Consider the following 27193-nt stretch of genomic DNA (forward strand, 5'->3'; position numbering starts at 1 on the left):
CAAACACACACACATCAATGCCTCTATTTAACAAGTGAATTAGATGTTGATATGTACATATTCATTTGTCAAAAAAGAATTCATATTCTAAAAAAAAAGACCATGCTTGAAAAATAAAAATAGACAAATTAGTCAGATGCTAATAAATATAGGGGAGAGCTAGTGCTAAATGAAAAGGTATTTCTGTCATCTCTCTGCAATTTCCAATCTAGTAGACAGTATACATAGGTGCATTTACCTAAAATAGGCATAGTCATTGTACCATGAACTCTGATTCTGGCAATTCTGTTTATTTGCCATTCTCAAACGTTCTATGTCTACTACCCCTCTCTAGTGATCACATTAACTTGTACAAAACACTTGAATCCATAAGTTTTCCTAAGGTTATGTAGCATCTACCTAATGACCTGAACCTTTCCAGTTTGGATTGTGACATCATTACAACAATTAAACAGCCTTTGTATGACCTACTCATCAGAGCTGATGGCATATGTCTACTTCATACTAATTTGCTTCATTTCACACTCTTAATTACAATCTTTACCGAAAATACCTATGTAATTATACCAGACTAATAGGACCCTTCTTCTCCTGGATGCTATGTTATCCTTCTGTCTGCATTAAAGTGTAATTCAGTGATGTGTCCTGCCCAATAAGTTTCTCTTCTGTGGCATCCCTCTGTGTTCTCTGGTTGATCAATTTGATCCCATTGGGATACTCAATTCACTATCATGACCTCCTGTTCCACTCCAGTGCTGAAGGCACCTAGATTCAGAGAGTACTAATTTCACTTCCAGATACATGTGGAATAGCTGACTACCTACTTCAATCACCTCTGTGCCTGAATGTCTAAACATCTGTTTCATGTTACCAGGGTGCCAATGAAGAATCTGGACTGCTCATTAAATTCTAGGTCTCATAAAATAATTTGCGAGAAGCCCTGGAGTTGTACTTGATAGCAGTCTAGCCCCTAAATTCCCTATCTCTGTTGCTAAATTTAATTTTATCAGCCAAAAAGAAGAATCCAACTCTACCTCCCTATTTCTAATTCTAAAATACTCAGCCATGCCTTTATAACCTTTGGTTCAGTTAATGTATTTCTCATTTTAGTAGTTCCCGTGGTTAAGCATTAACAGGTAACACAAGGTTATTTCCAAAGTCTTAATGCAGACAAAATATTAATATCACATTACCCATCAGCTGGCACACCCATAAAAGCTTCTTTTAAGAAATCATTTGCTCATCTTTCTTGCACATTATATTTCTAAGATCCAAGACTGATGAGATTTTCTGACAATGCTATCTTACTGTTTCAACAATCAGCTTTTCAATTCTCAGCAAATTGTTATTCATTTTTGTGGCTCATTGATGCTAGAAGTGCCAGCATTCGGAAGGTTGCCAGTTCAAATCTTCTAAATGTCAGACGTGATCCTACTCTTTTGGGCCCTTGAGCAAGGCCCTTAACCTGCAATTGCTTTGCCCTGCTTATGGCATTAATCTGCATCCAGCCCTGCAAGCAGGTTTTCCCTCCTACAGGGAAACCTTGGGGTTGGTGGCAGGATTACCGTAAAAAACTCACACTGTCCCAGTATGGTGCTGAGGTGTCCCCCGCTGCACTTGGGACTCAATCCAGGTGGTATGTAGTGTGGCTATTAATAGTACTATAGCTATCTCATTCCATGCTAAAATAACTGAGATAGCTAACTTTCAAAATTCTACACAAAGTTTACCAATTTATCCTGTTTATCTACATTGTCATATTTATTAATCTTTGTAGCTTTAAAAGAAAGTAGGAGCATAAGAAAAGTTTTGACTTTATGAGACAATTCAGCCCAATCTAGCTCATCAACCTCCATGTATCTAACTCTTTCAAAATGCCTTTAAATAGAAATGCCAAAGTCCCCAATGTACTACTAATGACTATACTGCTTGGTAAATTGTTCTGTGTATCTTTTCTTCTTTTTTGAAGAAATACATTGTAATGTTTATGGAAAATTTATCCTTAAACCTATTATAATCGGTAGTCTGTTACTGTAAAAATAAAAGCTGATATCTTTCTTATTAATCCATTTAATTATTTTAATTATTTCCATTGTGATACCTTTTACTTTTCGATTGTTTAACATGAAAAATTTTAAAAACTAAAATCAATAATAGAATAACTGGCATATGCTACTTGGATTGTCTCAATCAACTTTTCATATAAAGGAAAGACATTGCTAGCTTCCAGTGTTATGGAATTATCCCAGAAAGCAATCATTTGCAAGATGTGCTTCATGGATTTGCATATAACTGCTACCTCCTTAGGTATCTGACTAACTGTATGATTTGAAAAGCTACTTTCACATTTGCTATTTAAATTACTGAAGTATAATTTAAGGCTCATGTTAGTTTCTGTTAGTAATGTCAGTGTTGTTACTTGCACTATATAAAATAAACATTGATTGATTTCCTAAGCCTATTTACTCATTTTTTGGTAAACATTAATTTAAATTTTTTGAAGCCATACTATCTGAAACCTACCATCTACCGTCTGAAGCATGCTTGCAAAGTTCCATCAAATGTAACATAAAGGTTAAGGCTCAAGATGGTTAAACAGTTTAAGGTCTTCAGTTGACATCAGTGTGAAAGATTTCCTGAAGTCAATTTGCTGATATCACAAACGTTTCTTTTTTTTTGTAAGTTTTCCCCAATTTGGAGGATAAAGTTATATGGTAGCGATTAAGAAATGCAAGACAGGTTTTTTGCCCATAAACAGACACCTCATTTTATTATTTTTTGAGATACGATTCATAATTAGATTAACATTTAAATTGTTTGGAGGAATGTAGTGGTACAGTGTCTAGCACTGTGTCCTGCTGATCCGGGCCCTGTCCTAAGCCTTGTTAATGTATGATGGCATCTGTATAGCCACCTCATCCCTTTTTGGATTTTTCAAATCTTTTGTATTGTCTTATATATAGCAAAGGTATACAATATAGTTTAAATTTTGAAACCACATTTCCCAGTAAAAAAGGTGTATGTAGTGTGTACTGGGAGATTGGCATTGCATCAGGTGCCGGTTTTCTGCATTGTGTCAATTAATGCTACAACATAATTACTTGTACAGTTGTCTATTCAATTAAAAAGGAAATATTTTTTTCTGATTTACTCTGTTGCTATCTAGTCTCTCTGTATACCCTATTATGTCTGAAACAAGGACAATTATATGACGGTACATATAAATCATCTATTTTTTAATGTTAGCCATCCATTTTCGAAATTTGCTTAATCTAAGTCTTTCCCTGCTCTTTTACATGCCAGCATTCTAACGTTTGCGTATTTTTTATAGATCGATCGTATTTGTAATTGTGGTGGAGGGACTGAGTCTAAGGTGAAAGTGAAACCAAATAAATGGCAGTACAATAGCATTCAATTAAAGACTAGGGGGCTCTGGGTTCCGGTACAGTAACAAAAAGTGTCTGTACCCTAGGTGGAAACTGGGAGAGGTGTCGGTGAAGAACTAGCATTAAGCACTGCTTTTGACTCAGTTCGTAACCGTCAGCAAGCCACTTAATCTGCCCGAGTTTTGGAAACAACATTTGGTATGTTGTTCCCTATAGAAATGTAATGTCGAGCACTGTTGTAGAGTGGCATTTCAATGGTTTTCCAACAACGGTGATAAGCGAATTCACAAGTCTTTTACATCTGAATAATGTACAACTTGTTTTCAGTCTAATATACAGTAGGCCGTTACCGTAATGAAATTGTTAAAAGTTATGATCTTAAATTTTCCGTGGGCACTGCATTTAATACTGAGTCTTCTATCACAAATTGGATTTTAACAATTACGGACCAAATCTAGAAATGGAGATAGATAAAAACTATTTTTAAACTGTCTTGCTTCCGACAAGCACAATCTGGACTAAACAGGTTCAGTAAAATGACCGAGTGACAAAATACTGTAGTAATAAATGTCTATTGCCCACCCATTAATCCTGAATATAGAAACACCCCCCCCCGCTTTCTTCTGATTGGCCAAACAATTTGGCGCCAGTAGAAACGCGAGATGACAGGCCGAGAAGCTGTCATTTAACTCACGAGCAATTCCAATCAGATAATTTAAAAACAACGCTAGAAACGCGCATAAAACTTACAACGAAGTGATAAACGCTCCTCTATGTGTAATTTGGCAAGTTGTCGGTTACGGTTGTGTTTAAGGTAAACATATAGATCACCGAGTTCAATTTCGAGAAACAAACGGGTTCAAGTGATGGCCTTTTTATAAAAGGCACTTTTACAAACAATAAATAAAACATCTGAACGGAAGGCCTGCTTCTTTCTTGTGTGTGTGTTTTTTTTTTTTGGGTGCGAAGGTTCGTCCAAACGAAGCGCAGTGTCTCGCACAAGTTTGGAGTCAACTCGAAAGTTGCTGTGAAGGAAGGTAAGATCTTTTGACACTTTTTTTTCTCGGAATAAAAACATTTAACAGAAATGATTATAAGAATAGACCCTTCGCATTCCGTCAGTTCACATCGTTCTCGTACATTTAGTGAACGTTTTGATTTGTTAGAAGACTAGTTGTGGGGCCTACGCAACGGAAGGTGTCCAATGTCGCTAGTCGCTCATTGAAAGTTGGTTTGTCTAACAGATTATTTTTCAGGGACGTTTGCTACAAGATTATTTTTGCAGTTTTAATGAATTTTAATTTCTACTCTTAAGATTAAATTGAAGTACAACGTGCGTAGGGTCTCTTATCGTGGAGTGGTATATATTGTACCAGGTAGTAGGTGGTGAGAAATACTAGCCTGTAATGAGAATAAATTGTATTCTGCATCTTTCACAGCCAATTGGAGATTTGAACTTAAAGTATGAAGGCTATGAAAATGTATAATTGGACATTTTTTCATTATTTTTATTTTTAATGCGGGCTCTTGTCATATATCATTTCTCCTTATTTGTCAGACCTAAAAATGGCTAAAGTGGGTTTAAAAACTGCAAAATTTCTAAATAAGAAATACGTAAGTTCGTCTGGCATTTGCTTATTGTCCCATCCTATCTGCTTAATTAGAAGGCAATTGTTGTTCAGTGTTTTTGCGCTTCTTTTACTTAACCATCGTGTTAACAGTTTTTCTTAATTGGTAAAACAATGTAATGGATAAAAAGCAATTTTCCTCAAATGAAAAGCCCAAAATCATAACTAGACAATCGTATGTATAAATGTCAAATGACAAAAGTAAACACTTCAATCAAAAACACCTTAACTGTATTTTCAACTGTTCCAAAAAAAAAAAACCTATCAAAATACAATTTAAAAATGTGTTACTGCATCGTATCATAAATTATGTGGTTTTTCAGGTCAACGTATTTATACTTTATGCAACATCATACTATTGCTGCCATTGCCATAAGGTATGGATATGTTTAGCTATAATACAAATATCGAAAAATTGACAGTACATTACAGCAAAGTGATGCTGGATGAAGAGCAGTATAAATGAAAAACGATCCAAAGGAAAGTACAGTGTTGATGTTGCAGTGCTAAATTTCAGTTCCTTTAATCGTATCCTAATCTTAAATTGCTCTGTGATTATGGTGTAAACTAATCATTCTGGCTACAATCGTGTTTTACTTTTGCATTTTCTTGTGTGTCTGCTTCTGTTAGATGGCCAGCTCCCAGATAAGTAAAAATGCTGCAAGTATTGTTGGACTAAAGTTATTAATTGTTACAAACCAGGAATACAAGTTTCTATACTTAACTTGACATCCTATACATGTGAGCTTAACAAAATGTGAATAATACCAAGAATAAACAAATTTCTAAGTAACAAATTATGCAAAATTGTAAAACAGGAATTACAAAAAAAAGAAGTTGAATATTCTTGCAACAACCAAGAGAGGTTATGCACAAAATATGTGAAACTTTGCACAATTAAAATTTGAAGAAATTACGAGATACTCGCAGTCCTGCGCCTAAGCCCAGAGATGCACTATTTATTTATTTTTTTGCTTGTTTTCATATAAAATCTACAGGGGTGTATTTTTTGTTGTTTATGTGTTGTGGTTTTGGAATGGTGCTACAGAAAGAAAGCTAGATCACTAAATGGCTGTGGAAAGATTTTAAAATATACAGTATCTTTTGGAAAAGGTTTATAGATGGGTTTATAATGTCACATGTGCAGAGTACAGCGAAATGTTTACTTGCACGTACAAATCAATATGCAACATACTGCCAATAGTCAAGACGATCATTAAAAAGTAGATCATTGATCAGGTCACCTGCCCAGGCAAAAATGGGATTAATCAAAGAGTTTTTCAATGTTAATATGTCTGCTTTAAACTTTGTTCAGGCATTTAGACAGGTCCATAAATATTTGGACAGACAACTTTTTTCTAATTTTGGTTCTGTACATTACCACAATGAATTTTAAATGAAACCACTCAGATGCAGTTGAAGTGCAGACTTTCAGCTTTAATTCAGTGCGGTGAACAAAACGATTGCATAAAAATGTGAGGGAGCTAAAGTATTTTTTTAACACAATCCCTTCATTTCAGGGGCTCAAAAGTAATTGGACAAATTAAATAACTGGAAATGAAATGTTCATTTCTAATACTTGGTTGAAAACCCTTTGCTGGCAATAACAGCCTGAAGTCTTGAACTCCTGGACATCACCAAATGCTGGGTTTCCTCCTTTTTAATGCTCTGCCAGGCCTTTACTGCAGCGACTTTCAGTTGCTGTTTGTTTGTGGGCCTTTCTGTCCGAAGTTTAGTCTTCAACAAGTGAAATGCATGCTCAATTGGGTTAAGATCAGGTGACTGACTTCATCAAGAATTTTCCACTTCTTTGCTTTAATAAACTCCTGGGTTACTTTGGCTGTATGTTTTGGGTCATTGTCCATCTGTAATCTGTCATGAAACCCCACCCAATCAATTTGACTCCATTTAGCAGACAGTATGTCTCTGAGCACCTCAGAATTCATTTGGCTGCTTCTGTCCTGTGTCACATTATCAATAAACACTAGTGTCCCAGTGCCACTGGCAGCCATGCATGCCCAAGCCATCGCACTGCCTCCACCGTGTTTTACAGATGATGTGGTATGCTTTGGATAATGAGCTGTTCCACGCCTTCTCCATACTTTTTTCTTGCCATCATTTTGGTAGAGGTTGATCTTCGTTTCATCTGTCCAAAGAATGTTTTTCCATAACCGTACTGGCTTTTTTAGATGTTCTTTAGCAAAGTCCAATCTAGCCTTTCTATTCTTGAAGCTTATGCGTGGCTTGCACCTTGCAGTGCACCCTCTTTATTTACTTTCATGCAGTCTTCTCTTTATGGTAGACTTGGATATCGATACGCTTACCCTCTGGAGAGTGTTGTTCACTTGGTTGGCTGTTGTGAAGGGGTTTCTCTTCACCATGGAAATGATTCTGTGATCATCCACCACTGTTGTCTTCTGTGGACGTCCTGGTCTTTTTGCGTTGCTGAGTTCACCAGTGCTTGCTTTCTTTCTCAGGATGTACCACACTGTAGATTTTGCCACTCGTAGTATTGTAGCAATTTCTCAGATGGGTTTTTTCTGTTTTCGCAGCTTGAGGATGGCGTCTTTCACCTGCATGAAGAGCTCCTTTGACAGCATGTTGTCTGTTCACAGCAAAATCTTCCACATGCAAGCACCACACCTCAGATCAACTCCAGGCCTTTTATCTGCTTAATTGATAATGACATAACGACGGACTTGCCCACACCTGCCCATGAAATAGCCTTTGAGTCAATTGTCCAATTACTTTTGAGCCCCTGAAATGAAGGGATTGTGTTAAAAAATGCTTTAGTTGCCTCACATTTTTATGTAATCGTTTTGTTCACCCCACTGAATTAAAGCTGAACGTCTGCACTTCAACTGCATCTGAGTTGTTTCATTTAAAATTCATTGTGGTAATGTACAGAACCAAAATTAGAAAAAAGTTGTCTCTGTCCAAATATTTATGGACCTGTCTAAATGCCTGAACAAAGTTTAAAGCAGACATATTATATATATATGTATGTAGTACTAGGGTGTTGTACTGTGTTAGCCATTCTGAATGTAGAGAAGAGCCAAGCAAAATAACACCTTTTATTGGCTAACTAAAAAGATTACAATATGCAAGCTTTCGAGGCAACTCGGGCCCCTTCTTCAGGCAACATTATTACTTCTTGCCTGAAGAAGGGGCCCGAGTTGCCTCGTAAGCTTGCATATTGTAATCTTTGTGGTAATGTACAGAACCAAAATTAGAGAAAAGTTGTCTCTGTCCAAATATTTATGCACCTAACTGTGTGACTCAATATGACTCGGGCGCCACCGGGAGTTACAGCCTTTTCAGCAGCTCCGTGTACGACTTTATCTTTCTACCTTTTTCTCTATTTCACTGATCACTCCTGTCATTTTCTTTTATGTGAACTCATTCCCTGGACACTTTTTTTACTACTTGTGAATTTCCCCTTGGGATTAATAAAGTATCTATCTATCTTATAAGAGTGATCATTATTCCACCATCTATATAATTGTGAGGTACAGTATATAGCAGGTTGGCAAGCAGAATGTGCAAAATGGTTTTGTAATTTAAAGACATGGAAAATATTTTGATATTTGATTAAGTAATAGTTTTTTTTGCTAGTTTCAAAATGCTACTGTACTTTATCAAAATCATTTATCCTTAAATGTATAGGTTTTGAGTTGCAATGTTCTGTTGTGGGCTCTTCTGTTCAGTTGGGGTAGGGGTACCTATCTGCATTACAATAATTACAATAATTTTAGACTTTCTGTATGACTGTGCTTTTTAATCTCTTGTATAAAAAAAATAAACTATAGTGAGCGAGTCTTGGATTAATATAGTTCTTTGTAGGAAACATGGTTTTGACTAAATAGTGATCATAGAATTGGGGCGAATATTTTAACAAATTGTTTACTTGATCCACAAGAAATGTTAACAATGACTCCTTAAATAGTGAAACAAATTTTAATCAAAAAAGTTTTTTTTTTTTTTTAGTGTGAAGCCATTTAGTCTGTACCATTTTAATGAGTCGCTTGAATGCTTCTCTTTGTCGGATTTTACTGTTTGATAATCTGTTTCTATGTTATTAGTTCTTTTTATTGTTTGCAGGGATGAGTAATCCACGTAAAAGGTCTTTGAGATCTCAAGTGTATAAAAGTCAGTCGAGTTCCCCCCACTATATAGAAGATGACCAGACCTCCAGCAGTCCATCAAGAGACAGTGACTTGTCTTCACCTAGTGAGCCAATACAAACTAGAGCCAAAAGCAGGATTAAGAAAATGTCAAATCAAGATTTCAGTTCTGAAGTTTCTCTAGAGCTTTCTCAGTCCAACAGGTTAGATGTTTGTTTTATCTGTCTATAATTTGAATGGTTTTAATCTACTGTGTGTAGTTAGTTTTGAAGATGGAGCTTTTGTATTTTGTTGATAAATCATTAATGGGACAGAGGTAAGTATCTGAGTAATTCAAGTCCTAGAAGTTTATTTTGTGCAGTGTGGAAGATGTTGTTTTTACTTGCCTGTCCTATATACATCACATCATAGCTGGTGTGGTGTTACAGTGGTTAGTGCTACTGTAAAATTTATCTGACATCCAGAGTCCATGTCCTATGTAGGCTTAAAATATGTCAACTCTATAAAAGCTTTATCAGTGTCAGTATAGGTTTTTCTGCTACATCTCACGGAGAGGCATGCTAAGTTATTTTATGATTTCAAATTGGCCTTGTGATAGACTGGGGCATACTCCACTTACTGTTACACCTTATGCCATCAGTGTAGATTATAATCCCTTTGTAAAGACAATTTTAAGAATGAGGATAGGAACACAAAAAAACTATCATTTATTGTGGCTGAGGGAAAATTAGATAATTTATTGTATACCCATTCTGTCTGTCCAAATATAAACTTCCAGAACTGTAAGTTCAAGGGAAACTTACATGTAGTGTTCTGATGGGGAACACAAAAAATGCACATTAAGTTCTGTTTAAAATTTTTTGCCTTTTAAAATTTTATTTTAGTAATTTTTAATGTTAAGTACCTCATTTGATTTAATTTTAAATCTGTAGACCCCGCTACATTACAAAAAACTAATACAGTATGTCAGATGTATTAAAGTTATAGTGATTCAGTAGATTAGGAAAATAGGTCAACAGTTGGTTTAATAAAATAGGTTTTTAGGATTTATCATTTGGGTTTTTTGTTTATGCTTATGATAGCTTTTTTTTTTTTAATTCCTTTTTAGGCATAGGCTTAATGCGCTATATAGTGTTTAATGTGTCATACAGAAAACTGTTCATTGCTTTGCATTTAATATTGCATGTTAAGTATTTGTGCTGATATTTTGCCTTTTTGTCAAAGCACCAGAACTCATGACCAACTTAGACCAACTGACCTCATTAACAAAGTTAAAATATACTTAAGCATTAATCTTATGGCAAGCTAAGACAAAAAAGGTCTGAATCATATAGAATCAAATTAGTGGTGTTGCATGTAATTTAACTGTGTACTCAGTCACAGTGTAATAAATTACTCTTTAGCATAGATGACATATGATGTAGTTTTCAAGTTAACTATCATAAAAATATGCCATTATCTATACCAATAAAAGGCAAAGCCCTCACTGACTGACTGACTGATCACTCACTCACTCACGCACTGACTCATCACTAATTCTCCAACTTCCCATGTAGGTAGAAGGCTGAAATTTGGCAGGCTTATTCCTTACAGCTTACTTACAAAAGTTAAGCACGTTTTATTTTGAAATTCTACGCGTAACGGTCGATAACGGTTGACAACGTCCGCCATGTTGAACTTTCTTATTTATGGCCCCATCTTCACGAAATTTGGTAGGCGGCTTCCCTGCACTAACTTAAACCAATGTACATACTTACTTTGGTGGTGTGACGCCACTGTCAGCCGCCATATTGAACTTTCCAACGTCACTAATTTTCCAAATTCCCGTGTAGGTAGAAGGCTGAAATTTGGTACTTATTTTGGTGGTATGATGCCACTGTTGGCTGCCATATTGAACTTTTCAGCAGTCTTTTTGTTACTTATGGGCCCATCTTCAAGAAATTTGGTATGCGGGTTCCCAACACTAACTGAATCCTACTTACGTACATATATATGTCCATAGCCTGCAGCTCAGTCACGTGTGAGGAGGTTGGGTCCCCATCCCAACGCCTCCCACGTTGTTGGCTGCCTGCCTATATAAGGTCGTCCGTTGCTCCAGTCTCTTCATTCCCTTCCTTGCTTCGCCACGGGATTCACGTCTCCCTGCTGAAAACTACAGCCTTTTTATTTAATCCACGGCTTCTCCGCTGTTTTATTGTTCATTTATTACGATTATAGATATTGTGTAGGTATTTTAGACTTACTTTACATTGTTCAGGTACCCATTTCCTTTATCATTCCAACCGTACCCGCATTAACATGTCTATCGAGGTGATCACCATCGATCAAAGAACTGTCACTTACTGAGTGGTTTCCATGCCCGGAGATGGCACCTGCCTTTTCCATTCTCTGTGTTACATATTGCACGGCCATATCAGGCTCACTCTTGATATCTGGAGAAACATTGTGTCTTATGTATTGAATGACTGGGACAGGTTCAAGGTGTGGACTGATGACGGTACAGGAGATAATTATACTACACAAGAGCACTATAAGAGTGAAATGCTTAAGCACTTCACCTATGGTTCTGCATGTGTGTTGATGGCTGCCGCTGAATTGTTCGGTTGTCGCTTTCAAGTGTACCGAAATGGCCAAATATTTTACACCTTTGGACAACTGCCAATGCCTCTTAAACATCTTGGATTCACAGGTGACGATTTCAGTAGTGGACACTTTGATGTTTATGAATGTTTAAACTCTCAAAAGCTGGATGTGAAGTTATCGATGAAACTGGTTGTATACTTACAACGCTTGACAGATGCCGAATGCCACTTCAACACAAGTCCTACAAATACTGTCGTAATTGAAACAAACCGTGAAACTCAAACCGATTATGACAGCAGCAATCCAAGCTGTGAGATTTGAAACAAGATTACTGTTCACATGGCCAACTGTACGTTGCATGCTTAAGAGTAAGCTCAGCGCACAGCTTGGTCATATTACAACCGGAGGGGCCGAACTCACAATGTGGTATACAAAGAGATCCTTAACAAATAATTATTGGTATATTTTCCCTCAGTTTAAAAAGGTTTAATTTTCTTCTTAATAAAACTTTTAAGGCAGTACTTCGCCGCTGCAAAGCGTGGGTATTTTGATAGATACAGTGTGTGAAAAACTATTTGCCCCCTTCCTGATTTCTTATTCTTTTGCATGTTTGTCACAAAAAAAATGTTTCTGATCATCAAATTCATTTAACCATTAGTCAAATATAACACAAGTAAACACAAAATGCAGTTTTTAAATGATGGTTTTTATTATTTAGGAGAAAAAAATCCAAACCTACATTGCCCTGTGTGAAAAAGTAATTGCCCCCTTGTTAAAAAAAATAACCTAACTGTGGTGTATCACACTTGAGTTCAATTTCCGTAGCCACCCCCAGGCCTGATTACTGCCACACCTGTTTCAATCAAGAAATCACTTAAATAGGAGCTGCCTGACACAGAGAAGTAGACCAAAAGCACCTTAAAAGCTAGACCTCATTCCAAGATCTAAAGAAATTCAGGAACAAATGTGAACAGAAGTAATTGAGATCTATCAGTCTGGTAAAGGTTATAAAGCCATTTCTAAAGCTTTGGGACTCCAGCGAACCACAGTGAGAGCCATTATCCACAAATGGCAAAAACATGGAACAGTGGTGAACCTTCCCAGGAGTGGCTGGCTGACCAAAATTACCCCAAGAGCGCAGAGACGACTCATCCGAGAGGTCACAAAAGACCCCAGGACAAAGTCTAAAGAACTGCATGCCTCACTTGCCTCAATTAAGGTCAGTGTTCACGACTCCACCATAAGAAAGACTGGGCAAAAACGGCCTGCATAGCAGATTTCCAAGACGCAAACCACTGTTAAGCAAAAAGAACATTAGGACTCGTCTCAATTTTGCTAAGAAACATCTCAATGATTGCCAAGACTTTTGGGAAAATACCTTGTGGACTGATGAGACAAAAGTTGAACTTTTTGGAAGGCAAATGTCCCGTTACATCTGGCGTAAGAAAAACAACATCATACCAACAGTAAAATATGGTGGTGGTAGTGTGATGGTCTGGGGTTGTTTTGCTGCTTCAGGACCTGGAAGGCTTGCTGTGATAGATGGAACCATGAATTCTACTGTCTACCACAAAATCCTGAAGGAGAATGTCCGGCCATCTGTTCGTCAACTCAAGCTGAAGCAATCTTGGGTGCTGCAACAGGACAATGACCCAAAACACACCAGCAAATCCACCTCTGAATGGCTGAAGAAAAACAAAATGAAGACTTTGGAGTGGCCTAATCAAAGTCCTATCCTGAATCCAATTGAGATGCTATGACATGACCTTAAAAAGGCGGTTCATGCTAGAAAACCCTCAAATAAAGCTGAATTACAACAATTCTGCAAAGATGAGTGGGCCAAAATTCCTCCAGAGTGCTGTAAAAGACTCATTGCAAGTTATTGCAAACGCTTGATTGCAGTTATTGCTGCTAAGGGTGGCCCAACCAGTTATTAGGTTCAGGGGGCAATTACTTTTCACACAGGGCCATGTAGGTTTGGAATTTTTTTTTCTCCCTAAATAATAAAAACCATCATTTTAAAAACTGCATTTTGTGTTTACTTGTGTTTATATTTGACTAATGGTTAAATGTGTTTGATGATCAGAAACATTTTGTGTGACAAACATGCAAAAGAATAAGAAATCAGGAAGGGGGCAAATAGTTTTTCACACCACTGTAGATAGATAGATATAATGTGTGTGTGTGTGTATATCTATTATATGTGTGTATAGGGTGGTCCAGATCTAATTATGCAATTTTTATTACGCTATTCCTTAAGTTTATTACATAGAAAATCACCCGAAAAATCCCGGACCATCGAGAACTGCGCGAACTAACAACATGAAGAATCGCTTGCACGAACTGGAATCATCCCCGCATAAATCAAGGTCATCCAGACGATCTGGATCTGCATAATTAGATCTGGACCACCCTGTATACATGATAATGATAATAATATTAGTAGTATTATTATTAAGTATAAACAGGATATTACATAAATAAAGTCATATATGGGAGGATAACGAAATGGTAATAGAAAAATAATACATACAACATATTCAAGCAAGTATACAAAATAAAGCACAATTATGATACTACAATGCTTGTGCAAACATAGTAAACAGAAAAACAAAACATGTACAACAATAAGATTTACAGCAAAAACAGAAGTTTCTGAAGGTACTAATTAAAAAATTACAATCCATAAATCAATAGGTAATACAAGTGTATATATAAAATAAACAGAAAAATATAAAAACTAAATTAAATGAGAAAAACTGAAATCAAAATGTACTCTTTGCAGGAAAAAAGACAAAAGTAAGGACAAAGTAAAATAATGAAACTAAAATGAAATTCAAGCTATTTTTCAGTACTGCACTTGCATTTTATTTATTGCTTGCATGGCATAAAGTGTCCCCTGACCTAATGTAATTTTATGAGATGAGATTAAGTATGGTTTAATCACATCGATCAAAGAACTGTCACTTACTGAGTGGTTTCCATGCCCGGAGTGCACCTGCCTTTTCCATTCTCTGTGTTACATATTGCACGGCCATATCAGGCTCACTCTTGATATCTGGAGAAACATTGTGTCTTATGTATTGAATGACTGGGACAGGTTCAAGGTGTGGACTGATGACGGTACAGGAGATAATTATACTACACAAGAGCACTATAAGAGTGAAATGCTTAAGCACTTCACCTATGGTTCTGCATGTGTGTTGATGGCTGCGCTGAATTGTTGGTTGTAAACTTTCAAGTGTGCGAAATGGCCAAATATTTTACACCTTTGGACAACTGCCAATGCCTCTTAAACATCTTGGATTCACAGGTGCGATTTCAGTAGTGGACACTTTGATGTTTATGAATGTTTAAACTCTCAAAAGCTGGATGTGAAGTTATCGATGAAACTGGTTGTATACTTACAGCGCTTGACAGATGCGAATGCCACTTCAACACAACAAATCCTGCAAATACTGTTGTAATTGAGCAAACCATGAAACTCAAACGATTATGACAGCAGCAATCCAAGCTGTCAGATTTGAGACAAGATTACTGTTCAGGCCAACTGTACGTTGCATGCTCAAAGTAAGCTCAGCGCACAGTATGTTACAACCCGGAGGCGAACTGACAACATGGTATACAAAGAGATCCTTAACAAAATAATGGCATATTTTCCCTCAGTTTTAAAAGGTTTAATTTTCTTCTTAATAAAAATTGTAATGCAGTACTTACGCCGCTGCAAAGCGCGGGTATTTTGTTATATATATATATATATATATACAGTGGTGTGAAAAACTATTGCTTCCTGATTTCTTATTCTTTGCATGTTTGTCACACAAAAATGTTTCTGATCATAAAACACATTGTAACCATTAGTCAACTATATAACTAGAAATAAACACAAAATGCAGTTTTTAAATGATGATGTTTTATTATTTAGGGAGAAAAAAAATCAAACCTACATGGCCCTGTGTGAAAACGTAATTGCCCCTTGTTAAAAAAATAATAACCTAACTGTGGTGTATCACACCTGAGTTCAATTTACCTGAGCCCACGATTACCCCCTTTTGCCACACCTGTTTCAATCAAGAAATCACTTAAATAGGGCTGCCTGCCCCAAGAGAGAGTAGACCAAAAGCACCTCAAAAGCTAGACATCATGCTAAGATCCAAAGAAATTCAGGAACAAATGAGGAACAGAAGTAATTGAGATCTATCAGTCTGGTAAAGGTTATAAAGCCATTTCTAAAGCTTTGGGACTCCAGCCGAACCACAGTGAGAGCCATTATCCACAAATGGCAAAAGGACATGGAACAGTGGTGAACCTTCCCAGGAGTGGCGGCCGACCAAAATTACCCTAAGAGCGAGGCGACTCATCCGAGAGATCACAAAAGACCCCAGGACAAAAGTCTAAAGAACTGCAGGCCTCACTTGCCTCAATTAAGGTCAGTGTTCACCGACTCCACCATAAGAAAGAGACTGGGCAAAAACGGCCTGCATAGCAGATTTCAAAGGCATGAACCACTGTTAAGCAAAAAGAACATTAGGACTCGTCTCAATTTTGCTAAGAAACATCTCAATGATTGCCAAGACTTTTGGGAAAATACCTTGTGGACTGATGAGACAAAAGTTGAACTTTTTGGAAGGCAAATGTCCCGTTACATCTGGCGTAAGAAAAACAACATCATACCAACAGTAAAATATGGTGGTGGTAGTGTGATGGTCTGGGGTTGTTTTGCTGCTTCAGGACCTGGAAGGCTTGCTGTGATAGATGGAACCATGAATTCTACTGTCTACCAAAAAATCCTGAAGGAGAATGTCCGGCCATCTGTTCATCAACCAAGCTGAAGCGATCTTGGGTGCTGCAACAGGACAATGACCCAAAACACACCAGCAAATCCACCTCTGAATGGCTGAAGAAAAACAAAATGAAGACTTTGGAGTGGCCTAATCAAAGTCCTATCCTGAATCCAATTGAGATGCTATGACATGACCTTAAAAAGGCGGTTCATGCTAGAAAACCCTCAAATAAAGCTGAATTACAACAATTCTGCAAAGATGAGTGGGCCAAAATTCCTCCAGAGTGCTGTAAAGACTCCATTGCAAGTTATTGCAAAACGCTTGATTGCAGTTATTGCTGCTAAGGGTGGCCCAACCAGTTATTAGGTTCAGGGGGCAATTACTTTTTCACACAGGGCCATGTAGGTTTGGAATTTTTTTTTCTCCCTAAATAATAAAAACCATCATTTTAAAAACTGCATTTTGTGTTTACTTGTGTTTATATTTGACTAATGGTTAAATGTGTTTGATGATCAGAAACATTTTGTGTGACAAACATGCAAAAGAATAAGAAATCAGGAAGGGGCAAATAGTTTTCACACCACTGTAGATAGATAGATATAATGTGTGTGTGTGTGTATATCTATTATATGTGTGTATAGGGTGGTCCAGATCTAATTATGCAATTTTTATTACGCTATTCCTTAAGTTTATTACATAGAAAATCACCCGAAAAATCCCGGACCATCGAGAACTGCGCGAACTAACAACATGAAGAATCGTCTTCGTACCGAACTGGAATCATCCCCGCATAAATCAAGGTCATCCAGACGATCTGGATCTGCATAATTAGATCTGGACCACCCTGTATACATGATAATGATAATAATATTAGTAGTATTATTATTAAGTATAAACAGGATATTACATAAATAAAGTCATATATGGGAGGATAACGAAATGGTAATAGAAAAATAATACATACAACATATTCAAGCAAGTATACAAAATAAAGCACAATTATGATACTACAATGCTTGTGCAAACATAGTAAACAGAAAAACAAAACATGTACAACAATAAGATTTACAGCAAAAACAGAAGTTTCTGAAGGTACTAATTAAAAAATTACAATCCATAAATCAATAGGTAATACAAGTGTATATATAAAATAAACAGAAAAATATAAAAACTAAATTAAATGAGAAAAACTGAAATCAAAATGTACTCTTTGCAGGAAAAAAGACAAAAGTAAGGACAAAGTAAAATAATGAAACTAAAATGAAATTCAAGCTATTTTTCAGTACTGCACTTGCATTTTATTTATTGCTTGCATGGCATAAAGTGTCCCCTGACCTAATGTAATTTTATGAGATGAGATTAAGTATGGTTTAACAAAGAGTAGCAGTAAATGGTTTCCAGTTCTTTATTTCTAGCTGAGGAATGTTTAGAGTGTTCTCGCATTAGGCACGTTTGTTCCCCCTTCCTACTCCCATGCTGGCCTGCACTCTCACTGTGCTTAATGTTCTAGGCCCGGGCACACTTTCGTTATTACCATGCGACTTCATGTAAAGCTAAAACAAGATCCGAACATAGTGTGACATGCATGTCAAAATGATTTCACTTATTTTGTGGTTGTATTGGAGTCATGTACGGCAGGATAAAGTTCTACCCACTTACATGTTTATTGAGTGTGCAGTGCGGAGATTTGCTTATAATCATGCTGCACATGAAAGATTTTTACTGAGACAAATGATGTTAAGGGAAGTATTTGTAGCTGTTCTTGCCAACTACAATTCATATTCATGTGGAAAATAAGAATAAAAAACGTCTTTTTAACTCAAATGGTATTGAGGGCAATTCTTATTTCATTATCTGACTTGTCACATCATCATTGTCATTTCTATTTTGTGTGCTCGGGCATGTTTAGTGATCACAGTTCTCGAATGCTACCGAAACGTGCTTGGGCCCACCTCTTCCAAGCGGGCCAGGGCACAGTACGGTTGGTCTGTCAGAGAGCGATCATACTAGTCAAATGCACTAGATTTTGAGGGGTTAAATGAGAACAAAATGTGCTCGGGCACAGAACAAATTACCATTGCGAGTACACCCTCAAACCAACTTTTAGGTATTTCTTTTCCCCTCCACTACTATAGTGTGGTCCAGATCTAATTATGCAATTTTCATTACGCTATAACTTATGTTTATTACATAGAAAATCACCCAAAAAATCCCGGACCATCAAGAAGTGTGCGAACTGACGACATGATGAATCGTCTTCGTGCCAAACTGGAATCGTCCCTGCATAAATCAAACCGGACCACCCGGTGTATCTTCTTGGGAATTAACTACATAAGCAGAGTATTTTTATATGTGACTAGCAAAATACCCGCACTTCGCAGCGGAGAAGTAGTGTGTTAAAGAAGTTATAAAATAGAAAAGGAAACATTTTAATAATAACGTAACATGATTGACAATGTAATTGTTTTGTCATTGTCATGAGTGTTGCTGGCATATATATAGACACACACAGACATATATATAAAAACCTATATATATCTATATCTATATACACACATATATATACATATACATATCTACATATATACTGTATATACACATATATATATATATATATATATACATATATATATATTAGGGGTGGGACTCGATTAAAAAATTAATCCAATTAATTAGAGGCTGTGTAAGAATTAATCTTGATTATCTAATGTCCTATATATATATATATATATATATATATCTATCTCTATCTATATATATATATATATATATCTAAATGCATAAATTTGCCCCAAATCAAATGTTTTTTTTTTTAATGTAAAAGGGTTTTAGTGGCGACAGAATCAAATAATAGACATGGACATGAATATTGTAAACTGAAGCTGTTTTAATTTCTGAAAAAAAGCTTTTAAACTGCATTTGAATTCAAAACAGAAACAAAAATATCATCCCTGGTTAAAATTGGGCAGACTTAAAAATAAAGTGGTAGTTTAAGTACTTTAAGTACATTTTCAGAATAGTATTGTCTTTAAATAATAATAACCAAAATTTCAACATAAAGTGCAGTTTTCTTCTTAAAAAATAAGTCAGAAACATAAAAGGTAATTTGACCAACAATCTTTAAACTCTGAGTAACATTAGCCAAAATTATTTTGTACATTAGGCTAAAACAGTGTGATCATTGAACATTTTGTAATTAGATGTAATTAGAATTACTAGCAGTCCGGAAGTCCAATGATCCCCAGTAAGAGCCACAAAGTCCGCTTTCTGTAATGCATCTAATTTTGCTTGCTTTTCAGTGTGCACAAAACCATGCTTTTATCAAGGCTTCCTTCGGGGAAGTGAAATGATCAGTCGTAGGGCGCGCTTTATTCCGACTCTAACATTTTTGTAGCTGTGATGTGTGCATCAGTGTAATGGATGTACCAGGAAATCATGCATTGACAAAAGTTCCGTTTGCTTGGAATTGAAAGTGTGATTAAATCGTTATTTTTAGCAGCGTTATGGAGTACATGCATGAAGCTTCTCAGCTGTGCTTGTGCTAATAAAGGGAAACATTTTAAAAATAGCGTAACATGATTCTGCGTTAACCGAATATTTTTCATCGTCCCAAACCAAGGAGATCACGAAGGTAAAATGAATCGGTAGGCGTACATACTCAGTGCATCCCCTCTCGGGAATCGAACCTCGAATGTCGGCGTTAGAGCGAAGACTCTACAATTCGCCACAGCGTGTGGCTTGTCTATCTACGAGTATGTACTGTAGATCGGGGTATATATATACATTTAAATATATACCAGCGTATACGCATGGAGAAGTAGAAGTTATGAAAAGAAAAGGGAACATTTTAAAAATAGCGTAACATGATTGTCAATATACAGTAATTGTTTTGTGAGTGTTATTGAATGTTGCTGTCATCAAGGATTTGATTATCATTATTTGTTTCAATCAGGGTCGTATTTGTGCGATGTGTTGTGTTCAAGTTACATTCCGTGTTTGTCAATTGTTGTAAAGATAAGAGGTTTCATTCATCGATTAGTTTCTTACTGCATCAATAAACAGCTCGTCTTCCTCTTTATCTGAGATGTGACAAACTGCATGCACGGGTTTTTTTTACACTGTCTTCCTTTAGCGGGACATTCACTTTTTCCACCGTGTGCTTTGTTTCGCAGTAGCTGCACTTATGAATATGATTCTATGTATCAGGCGCTTCATATTTTTTGCTGCCTTCTCAATTGTGTAATTGGTTTTGTTCAGCACTCTTTGGAACTGTTGCTTTTGTCTGTGCACTCGTCAGTTCCGTGAGCAGCTTGTGTTCTTGCATCGAAGGTTCCCAGCTGTGCTGGTGCCATCTCGTGTAATGTCAGCTAAGACCCGGCACTTAAAAGTTTCTTTCGCAGTTTCAATGAGTTTGTGCCAAACACCACCCTGACCATCTCATCTTCCTCTGCATAAGCAAAGTCCTTCACCGTGAATATTTACCGGCAGTGTTTGTATTGGATTGCGCTGATGGGCGGCCTTATATGGGCAGGCACTAAATTACAAGCGCTAGTGGCAGCCTGTCTATGAACTTAATTTAATATAAACTTACGGTTCACGCCGTGCTTTGTTTCCGCAGTAGCTGTACTTATGAATATGCTTGTATGCATCATTTGCTTCATAATGTTTTTCTGCCTTCTCAATTGTGAAATGGCATTTTGTGCTCATCGCTGTTTGGAGTTCTTCCTTGTTCTCTACGTACTTACGTAGGAGGCGTGATGATGTCACACGAAACTCCGCCCCCCACGGCCATCTCCAAATCAACTCTATTACATTATATGTAGAAAAATAGGTTCCAGTTATGACCCTTACGCGTAGAATTTCGAAATGAAACCTGCCCAACTTTTTGTAAGTAAGCTGTAAGGAATAAGCCTGCCAAATTTCAGCCTTCTAACTACACGGGAAGTTGGAGAATTAGTGGTGAGTGAGTGAGTGAGTGAGGGCTTTGCCTTTTATTAGTATAGATACTAATAAAAGGCAAAGCACTCACTCACTCACATATATACATATACCATATACACATTATATCTATCTACAGTGGTGTGAAAAACTATTTGCCCCCTTCCTGATTTCTTATTCTTTTGCATGTTTGCCACACAAAATGTTTCTGATCATCAAACACATTTAACCATTAGTCAAATATAACACAAGTAAACACAAAATGCAGTATTTAAATGATGGATTTTATTACTTAGGGAGAAAAAAAAATCCAAACCTACATGGCCCTGTGTGAAAAAGTAATTGCCCCCTAATAACTGGTTGGGCCACCCTTAGCAGCAATAACTGCAATCAAGCGTTTGAGATAACTTGCAATGAGTTTTTTACAGTACTCTGGAGAAATTTTGGCCCACTCATCTTTGCAGAATTGTTGTAATTCAGCTTTATTTGAGGGTTTTCTAGCATGAACCGCCTTTTTAAGGTCATGTCATAGCATCTCAATTGGATTCAGGATAGGACTTTGACTAGGCCACTCCAAAGTCTTCATTTTGTTTTTCTTCAGCCATTCAGAGGTGGATTTGCTAGTGTGTTTTGGGTCATTGTCCTGTTGCAGCACCCAAGATCGCTTCAGCTTGAGTTGACGAACAGATGGCCGGACATTCTCCTTCAGGATTTTTTGGTAGACAGTGGAATTCATGGTTCCATCTATCACAAAACAATATAAGCAGACTTTTTTTCTTTCTGTTTGGTGGTTTGTTTTGGTAACTGTGATTTAGCAATTGCTCATTTACTCTTTGTTTGAATTATGTTGACTTAATGAAGTAATACTTTTAGTTACACATCAGATAAAATTAAAGACACTTTTGTTTTGGTTTTTCAGAATCGGTTTCTACTGATTTCAGAAAATAATTTTTTCTCAAAAGTAAACATTACAAAAGAAGCATCTCACTTTAAACTACAGATTTCTTGAAAGATTATTGTATAAAATAACATATCCCTAGGAATACTTTAGAGAGCATCAATTTTAACTAAGTCCCGCTTGGTTAAAAAAAATTCATTGGTTTGTTTGAAACATCACTATGAACACACAAAGGCTAGACTTTTTACCATAAGTTTTTGTAGAAATGGCTTGACAACCATTTTGTTCCTCCACATCTTTCTCCTTGTCTCCTTCCTCTATATATTCTGATTCTTCACAGGTACCTACCACCACTCCTCTTTTTTTTTTTTTTTAGGGTGTGTCACCCGATTGGGCATATTACATCTGAACTCTTTTCCTCAACCACCACAAAAATATCCTAGTATAGATCATGTATTGTTCCAGTGATTAGTATTTGTTCCTAAATTTTGACTACTGAAGAATTTCTTGTTATATATATGGGTCTGTGTGCTTTGTTCCTCCTTATAAATACAGTCCATTCAATTCACACATTGAGCTATTTTAAATTGTTCAGAAAAATTTGCTTTGCATGCCTTTTTTAAAAAGGCAACAAACCAACTACATTCCTTTACAATTCTACTTTAATTCCTCTTCTTACTACTGCCTCCAAGACTGACACTTTTTGCAAACTATTGCACTGAGATGCGTGTAATGTTGAAGACTTTTTCAACCAACTGTAAGTAGGACTAAACATAATGTTCTAAATAGTCTAGCGCTAGATTTGAATACTGTGTTACTGTCTGACCCGATGAGAAAGGGGTTGTAATGGATACCGCTTCTTATATTAACAACGGCTTAAGACAATTAAATGATTCCTCCTGTTAATGAACTATTAAAGAAAGACCTCACTTCCCATATAATTTCTTTAGTTAAACCTATTATCAACCATACTGACACTCTTGAATTAATTTATAATACAAAAAAACATTTGATCTAATCCTCGTCTCGATTTTTCCTCATTACATTTTTTTATTTTTTATTTTAGTGCTTAAGATACACACGCATTTCAATAACCCTCCTGGTAGACCTATAGTTTCAGCCAATAATTCAATTTTGCTTCTACTCACACATTGTGTTTATTTACTTTTTTTTAATGTAGCACCATGTATGTCATTGTCCTCCAATTAAAAAATTAAATTCGCTTCAGGTTATTGTCTTTACTCACAATTTAATTATGGCCATCATGGATATAGAAGTATTATACACTGGTATCCCACAAAGTGCTGCTGAACATGTGAAAGTGTATTGAAACAACTATTTTGCTTGTGGATTTGATTAATTTAATTTACTAACTTACTAACATTATCTTTAACAATCAGTTTTATAACCTGCACAAAGTATGAGCGATTTTTGTTTATTCCTTTAGTAATGTTTTACAGAACATATCATTGTATGGTTACGATAGAGTGATGTTTTTCTTATTTGGAATGGTGACTTTGCTTCATTACATGTTGTTTTTCATGACTATATTTGTAAATGTGATTCCTATCTTAAATTCTCTCTCAATTCAGTTATAATTCAGTTCCATTTCTTAATGTCTTGGTTAATGTAGTCAATTATTGTTTTAATTTCTCTTTACATAGAAAACCTGCTGATTGCAACACTTCACGCCACTAGTTTTCATCCTTGTTCACTAACTAATATTTCCATTTCTCACCTTTTTCATATAGGGTGCATCTGTTTTGAGCACACTGATTTTGATAAAACAGATTTTGATTTTAAATTGCACTTTTACTAAGGGGCTGTTCAAAAAATGTATAGATAAGGCCCTTAAATGGGCTACCTTAATTAACAAAGATCTATTACATCTATTGTATAATAAATCTACCACCAACAATCGGATTGTCTGTAATCTTGCTGTATATTTTTTAACAGGCTGTTGCATCATTTTAAAACATTGCCATGTTCTCAACCTACATTCTGCTATCTCTGAACCACTTCTGTTTGTTTTTTCTTGTGGTAAATTAAAAGATATTGTCGTAAATCACACATGCATAGCGTTTCTAAAGTATCCTGACAATAGCACAGTCCAGTCTTACACTAGCCATTTCCCATGCATCCCACTGCAGCTGTTGTAACAATATACTTAAATGACATGTAATTCCCACAACATATGGCAATGTAACCTTAAAACACAGAACCACTTGTGGCAACAAGGGTGTTATATACCTCTTATCACGTCACTGCCCACTAATATATGTGGGTAAAACCTTTTGTATAGCTAGACACTGCATCATTGGACATAAAGGCACCATCAGAACACCAGGACATTTTCTTGAGGCAATTATATCAGTCTTTAAATATATAGTATTTGAAATATTGAAATCACCTTATCTGGGATGTGGATTTTGCAAAGTCTTTCCTTCACTGTGAAGCATTCTAGATTTGCAGACTAAACTTTGCACCCTATTTGTTTAAAAGAAGCATGTGATCTCACCTGTCTTCTTTGAATTCCCTTCTACTGACATCATTTGTATACTTCCATTAATGTAAGTTGTAGATGGTTGCTTTCTCTACAGTAACACATTCCGATAAGATTAATTTTACATATTTCTCCTACTATTTCTCTTGTTGCATTTACCCTCACTTTTCATGTTCTTTATTGTTTTTTCCACTTTCATTTTTTAGTTCTGAAGCTTTGGATTTATCATTAATTTACAAATGAAAACCCTCCAACACACCTAACTACATTTGTTAGATCTCCAACTTTTTTCAACTTTATGCGCCACTATCTAGCTTCCATTTTAGTTAGTTATTCTGTAATTTATGAACTTAAAATCTTTTTTCATTCATCCTCTATTCAGACAGTTCTTTATTAACTTCCATTGTTATTCTCCTTCCACCCTTTACTTTAAAAAAATTCCCTTGTTTTTTTTTTTGGGCTAGCTGTTGCATTTGATCTTGAAAGAGAGAGTTTTCAGCTCTTTAAATGTGTTTGCTTCCACTCATATTGTAATATGAAAAAATACATGATTGAAACAAGGAATAATTCCATCAATTGATGAACCCTGGACACAGTGGAAGCTCTTAGACAAAAAAGGATGGTGGCAAACTTGGATGCCATCATGAAAAATCCCCTCTGGGGGGGAGCCACAGGCTCATTTAACCACAGTGTGCTAAGAAGTGCCTCTGGGGGTCTTTTCTGCCCAGTGCCTTCAGGTACTGTTTCAGTGTTTTCTCCTTGGGTGTTTGTTTATTGCGAAAAATAACATTTTGACATATTTGAACAATATACATTTATTTTCATTTTTATTTATGCATTGATTAATTGGCAATATTTATCCTGTGAGTCTGTATCCTTGTTTTTGTGTGTCTACTGTTGTATGCATGTGAATTTCCCCTTGGGATTAATAAAGCATCCAATCTAATTTTTATTAAAATTTTAATAAAATTTTATTTTATAATTTGGAGGGTTGATAATGAGACAAGAGTATAAGATCAAAGTAGTGCAAAGACCAACTGCCTGTAACTTGACATCTGCAAAACCAAAGCACTGGTACAGCATATGATTTTTGCTATACCAAGACATCTCTGTATCCAGTCACTATTCAGGGTAATGTAGATACACTGTGTGCACAATTATTAGCCAAGTGAGTATTTTGACCATATCATTTTTATGCGTATATTCCAACTCCAAGCTGTATTAACTTGAATGCTTATTGGATTTAAGCACGTCAGGTGATGTGTATTTGTGTAATGAGGGAGGGTGTGGCCTAAGGAGATCAACACCTTATATCAAGGTGTGCATAATTATTAGGCAGCTAGTTTTCCTCGGGCAAAACGGGCCAAAAAAGAGATTTAACTGACTCTGAAAAGTCAAAATTGTAAAAAGTCTTTCAGAGGATGCAGCACTTTTGGAATTGCTAAGATATTGGTGTGTGATCACAGAACCATCAAACATTTTGTTGCAAATAGTCAACAGGGTCGCAAGAAACGTGTTGAGAACAAAAGACGCAAATTAGCTGCCAAAGATTTGAGTAAAATCAAATGTGAAGCTACCAGGAACCCATTATCCTCCAGTACTTTCATATTCCAGAGCTGCAACCTACCTGGAGTGCCCAGAAGTACAAGGTGTTCAGTGCTCAAAGACATGGCCAAGGTAAGGAGGGCTGAAACCCAACCACCACTGAACAAGAAACATAAGTTGAAACGTCAAAACTGGGCCAAGAAATATCTGAAGACAGATTTTTTTCAAAGGTTTTATGGACCGATGAGATGAGAGTGACTCTTGATGGACCAGATGGATGGACCTGTGGATCAGTAATGGGCACAGAGCTCCACTCCAACGTGGAGGTGGGGTACTGGTATGAGCTGGTATTTTTAAAGATGAGCTAGTTGGACCTTTTGCATTGAAGATGAACTCAAAATCAACTCCCAAACCTACTGCCAGTTTTTCGAAGACATATTCTTCAAACAGTGATACAGGAAAAAGACTATGATTTTTATGCAGGCCAATGCTCCATCACTTGCATCGAAGTTCTCCACTGCGTGGCCAGCCAGTAAAGGCCTTAAAGATGAAGGAATAATGACATGGCCCCCCCTTCCTCATCTGACCTAAACCCTATCGAGAACTTGTGGGCACTTCTTAAACGCTAGATTTACGGGGGAGAAAAACAATACACCTCTCTGAAGAGTGTCTGGGAGGCTGTAGTCACTGCTCCACAAAAAGCTGATTGTCAACAGATCAAGAAACTGACAGACTACATGAATGGAAAGGCTTATGACTGTTATTGGAAAGAAGGGTGGCTATATTGGTCATTGATTGATTGAT

The 27193-nt window shown here is 36.4% G+C and overlaps 1 protein-coding gene across 3 annotated transcripts in view; it reads left to right on the top strand.

Annotated features, from left to right (window-relative positions):
- Window positions 1-4126: 4126 nt before the first annotated feature.
- LOC120525240 (cohesin subunit SA-2-like) overlaps window positions 4127-27193 on the top strand; it is a 200534-nt gene continuing 177467 nt past the window's right edge. For all 3 annotated transcript variants that reach the window (XM_039747367.1, XM_039747369.1, XM_039747368.1), the window contains exons 1-2: window positions 4127-4423; window positions 9116-9341. In XM_039747367.1, the coding sequence (XP_039603301.1) occupies window positions 9118-9341 (224 nt within the window). In that variant the 5' untranslated portion in view covers window positions 4127-4423; window positions 9116-9117. The remainder of the gene's footprint in view (window positions 4424-9115; window positions 9342-27193) is intronic.

This window comes from Polypterus senegalus, chromosome 3 (genome assembly GCF_016835505.1).
Source record: "Polypterus senegalus isolate Bchr_013 chromosome 3, ASM1683550v1, whole genome shotgun sequence".
Taxonomy (NCBI): domain Eukaryota; kingdom Metazoa; phylum Chordata; class Cladistia; order Polypteriformes; family Polypteridae; genus Polypterus; species Polypterus senegalus.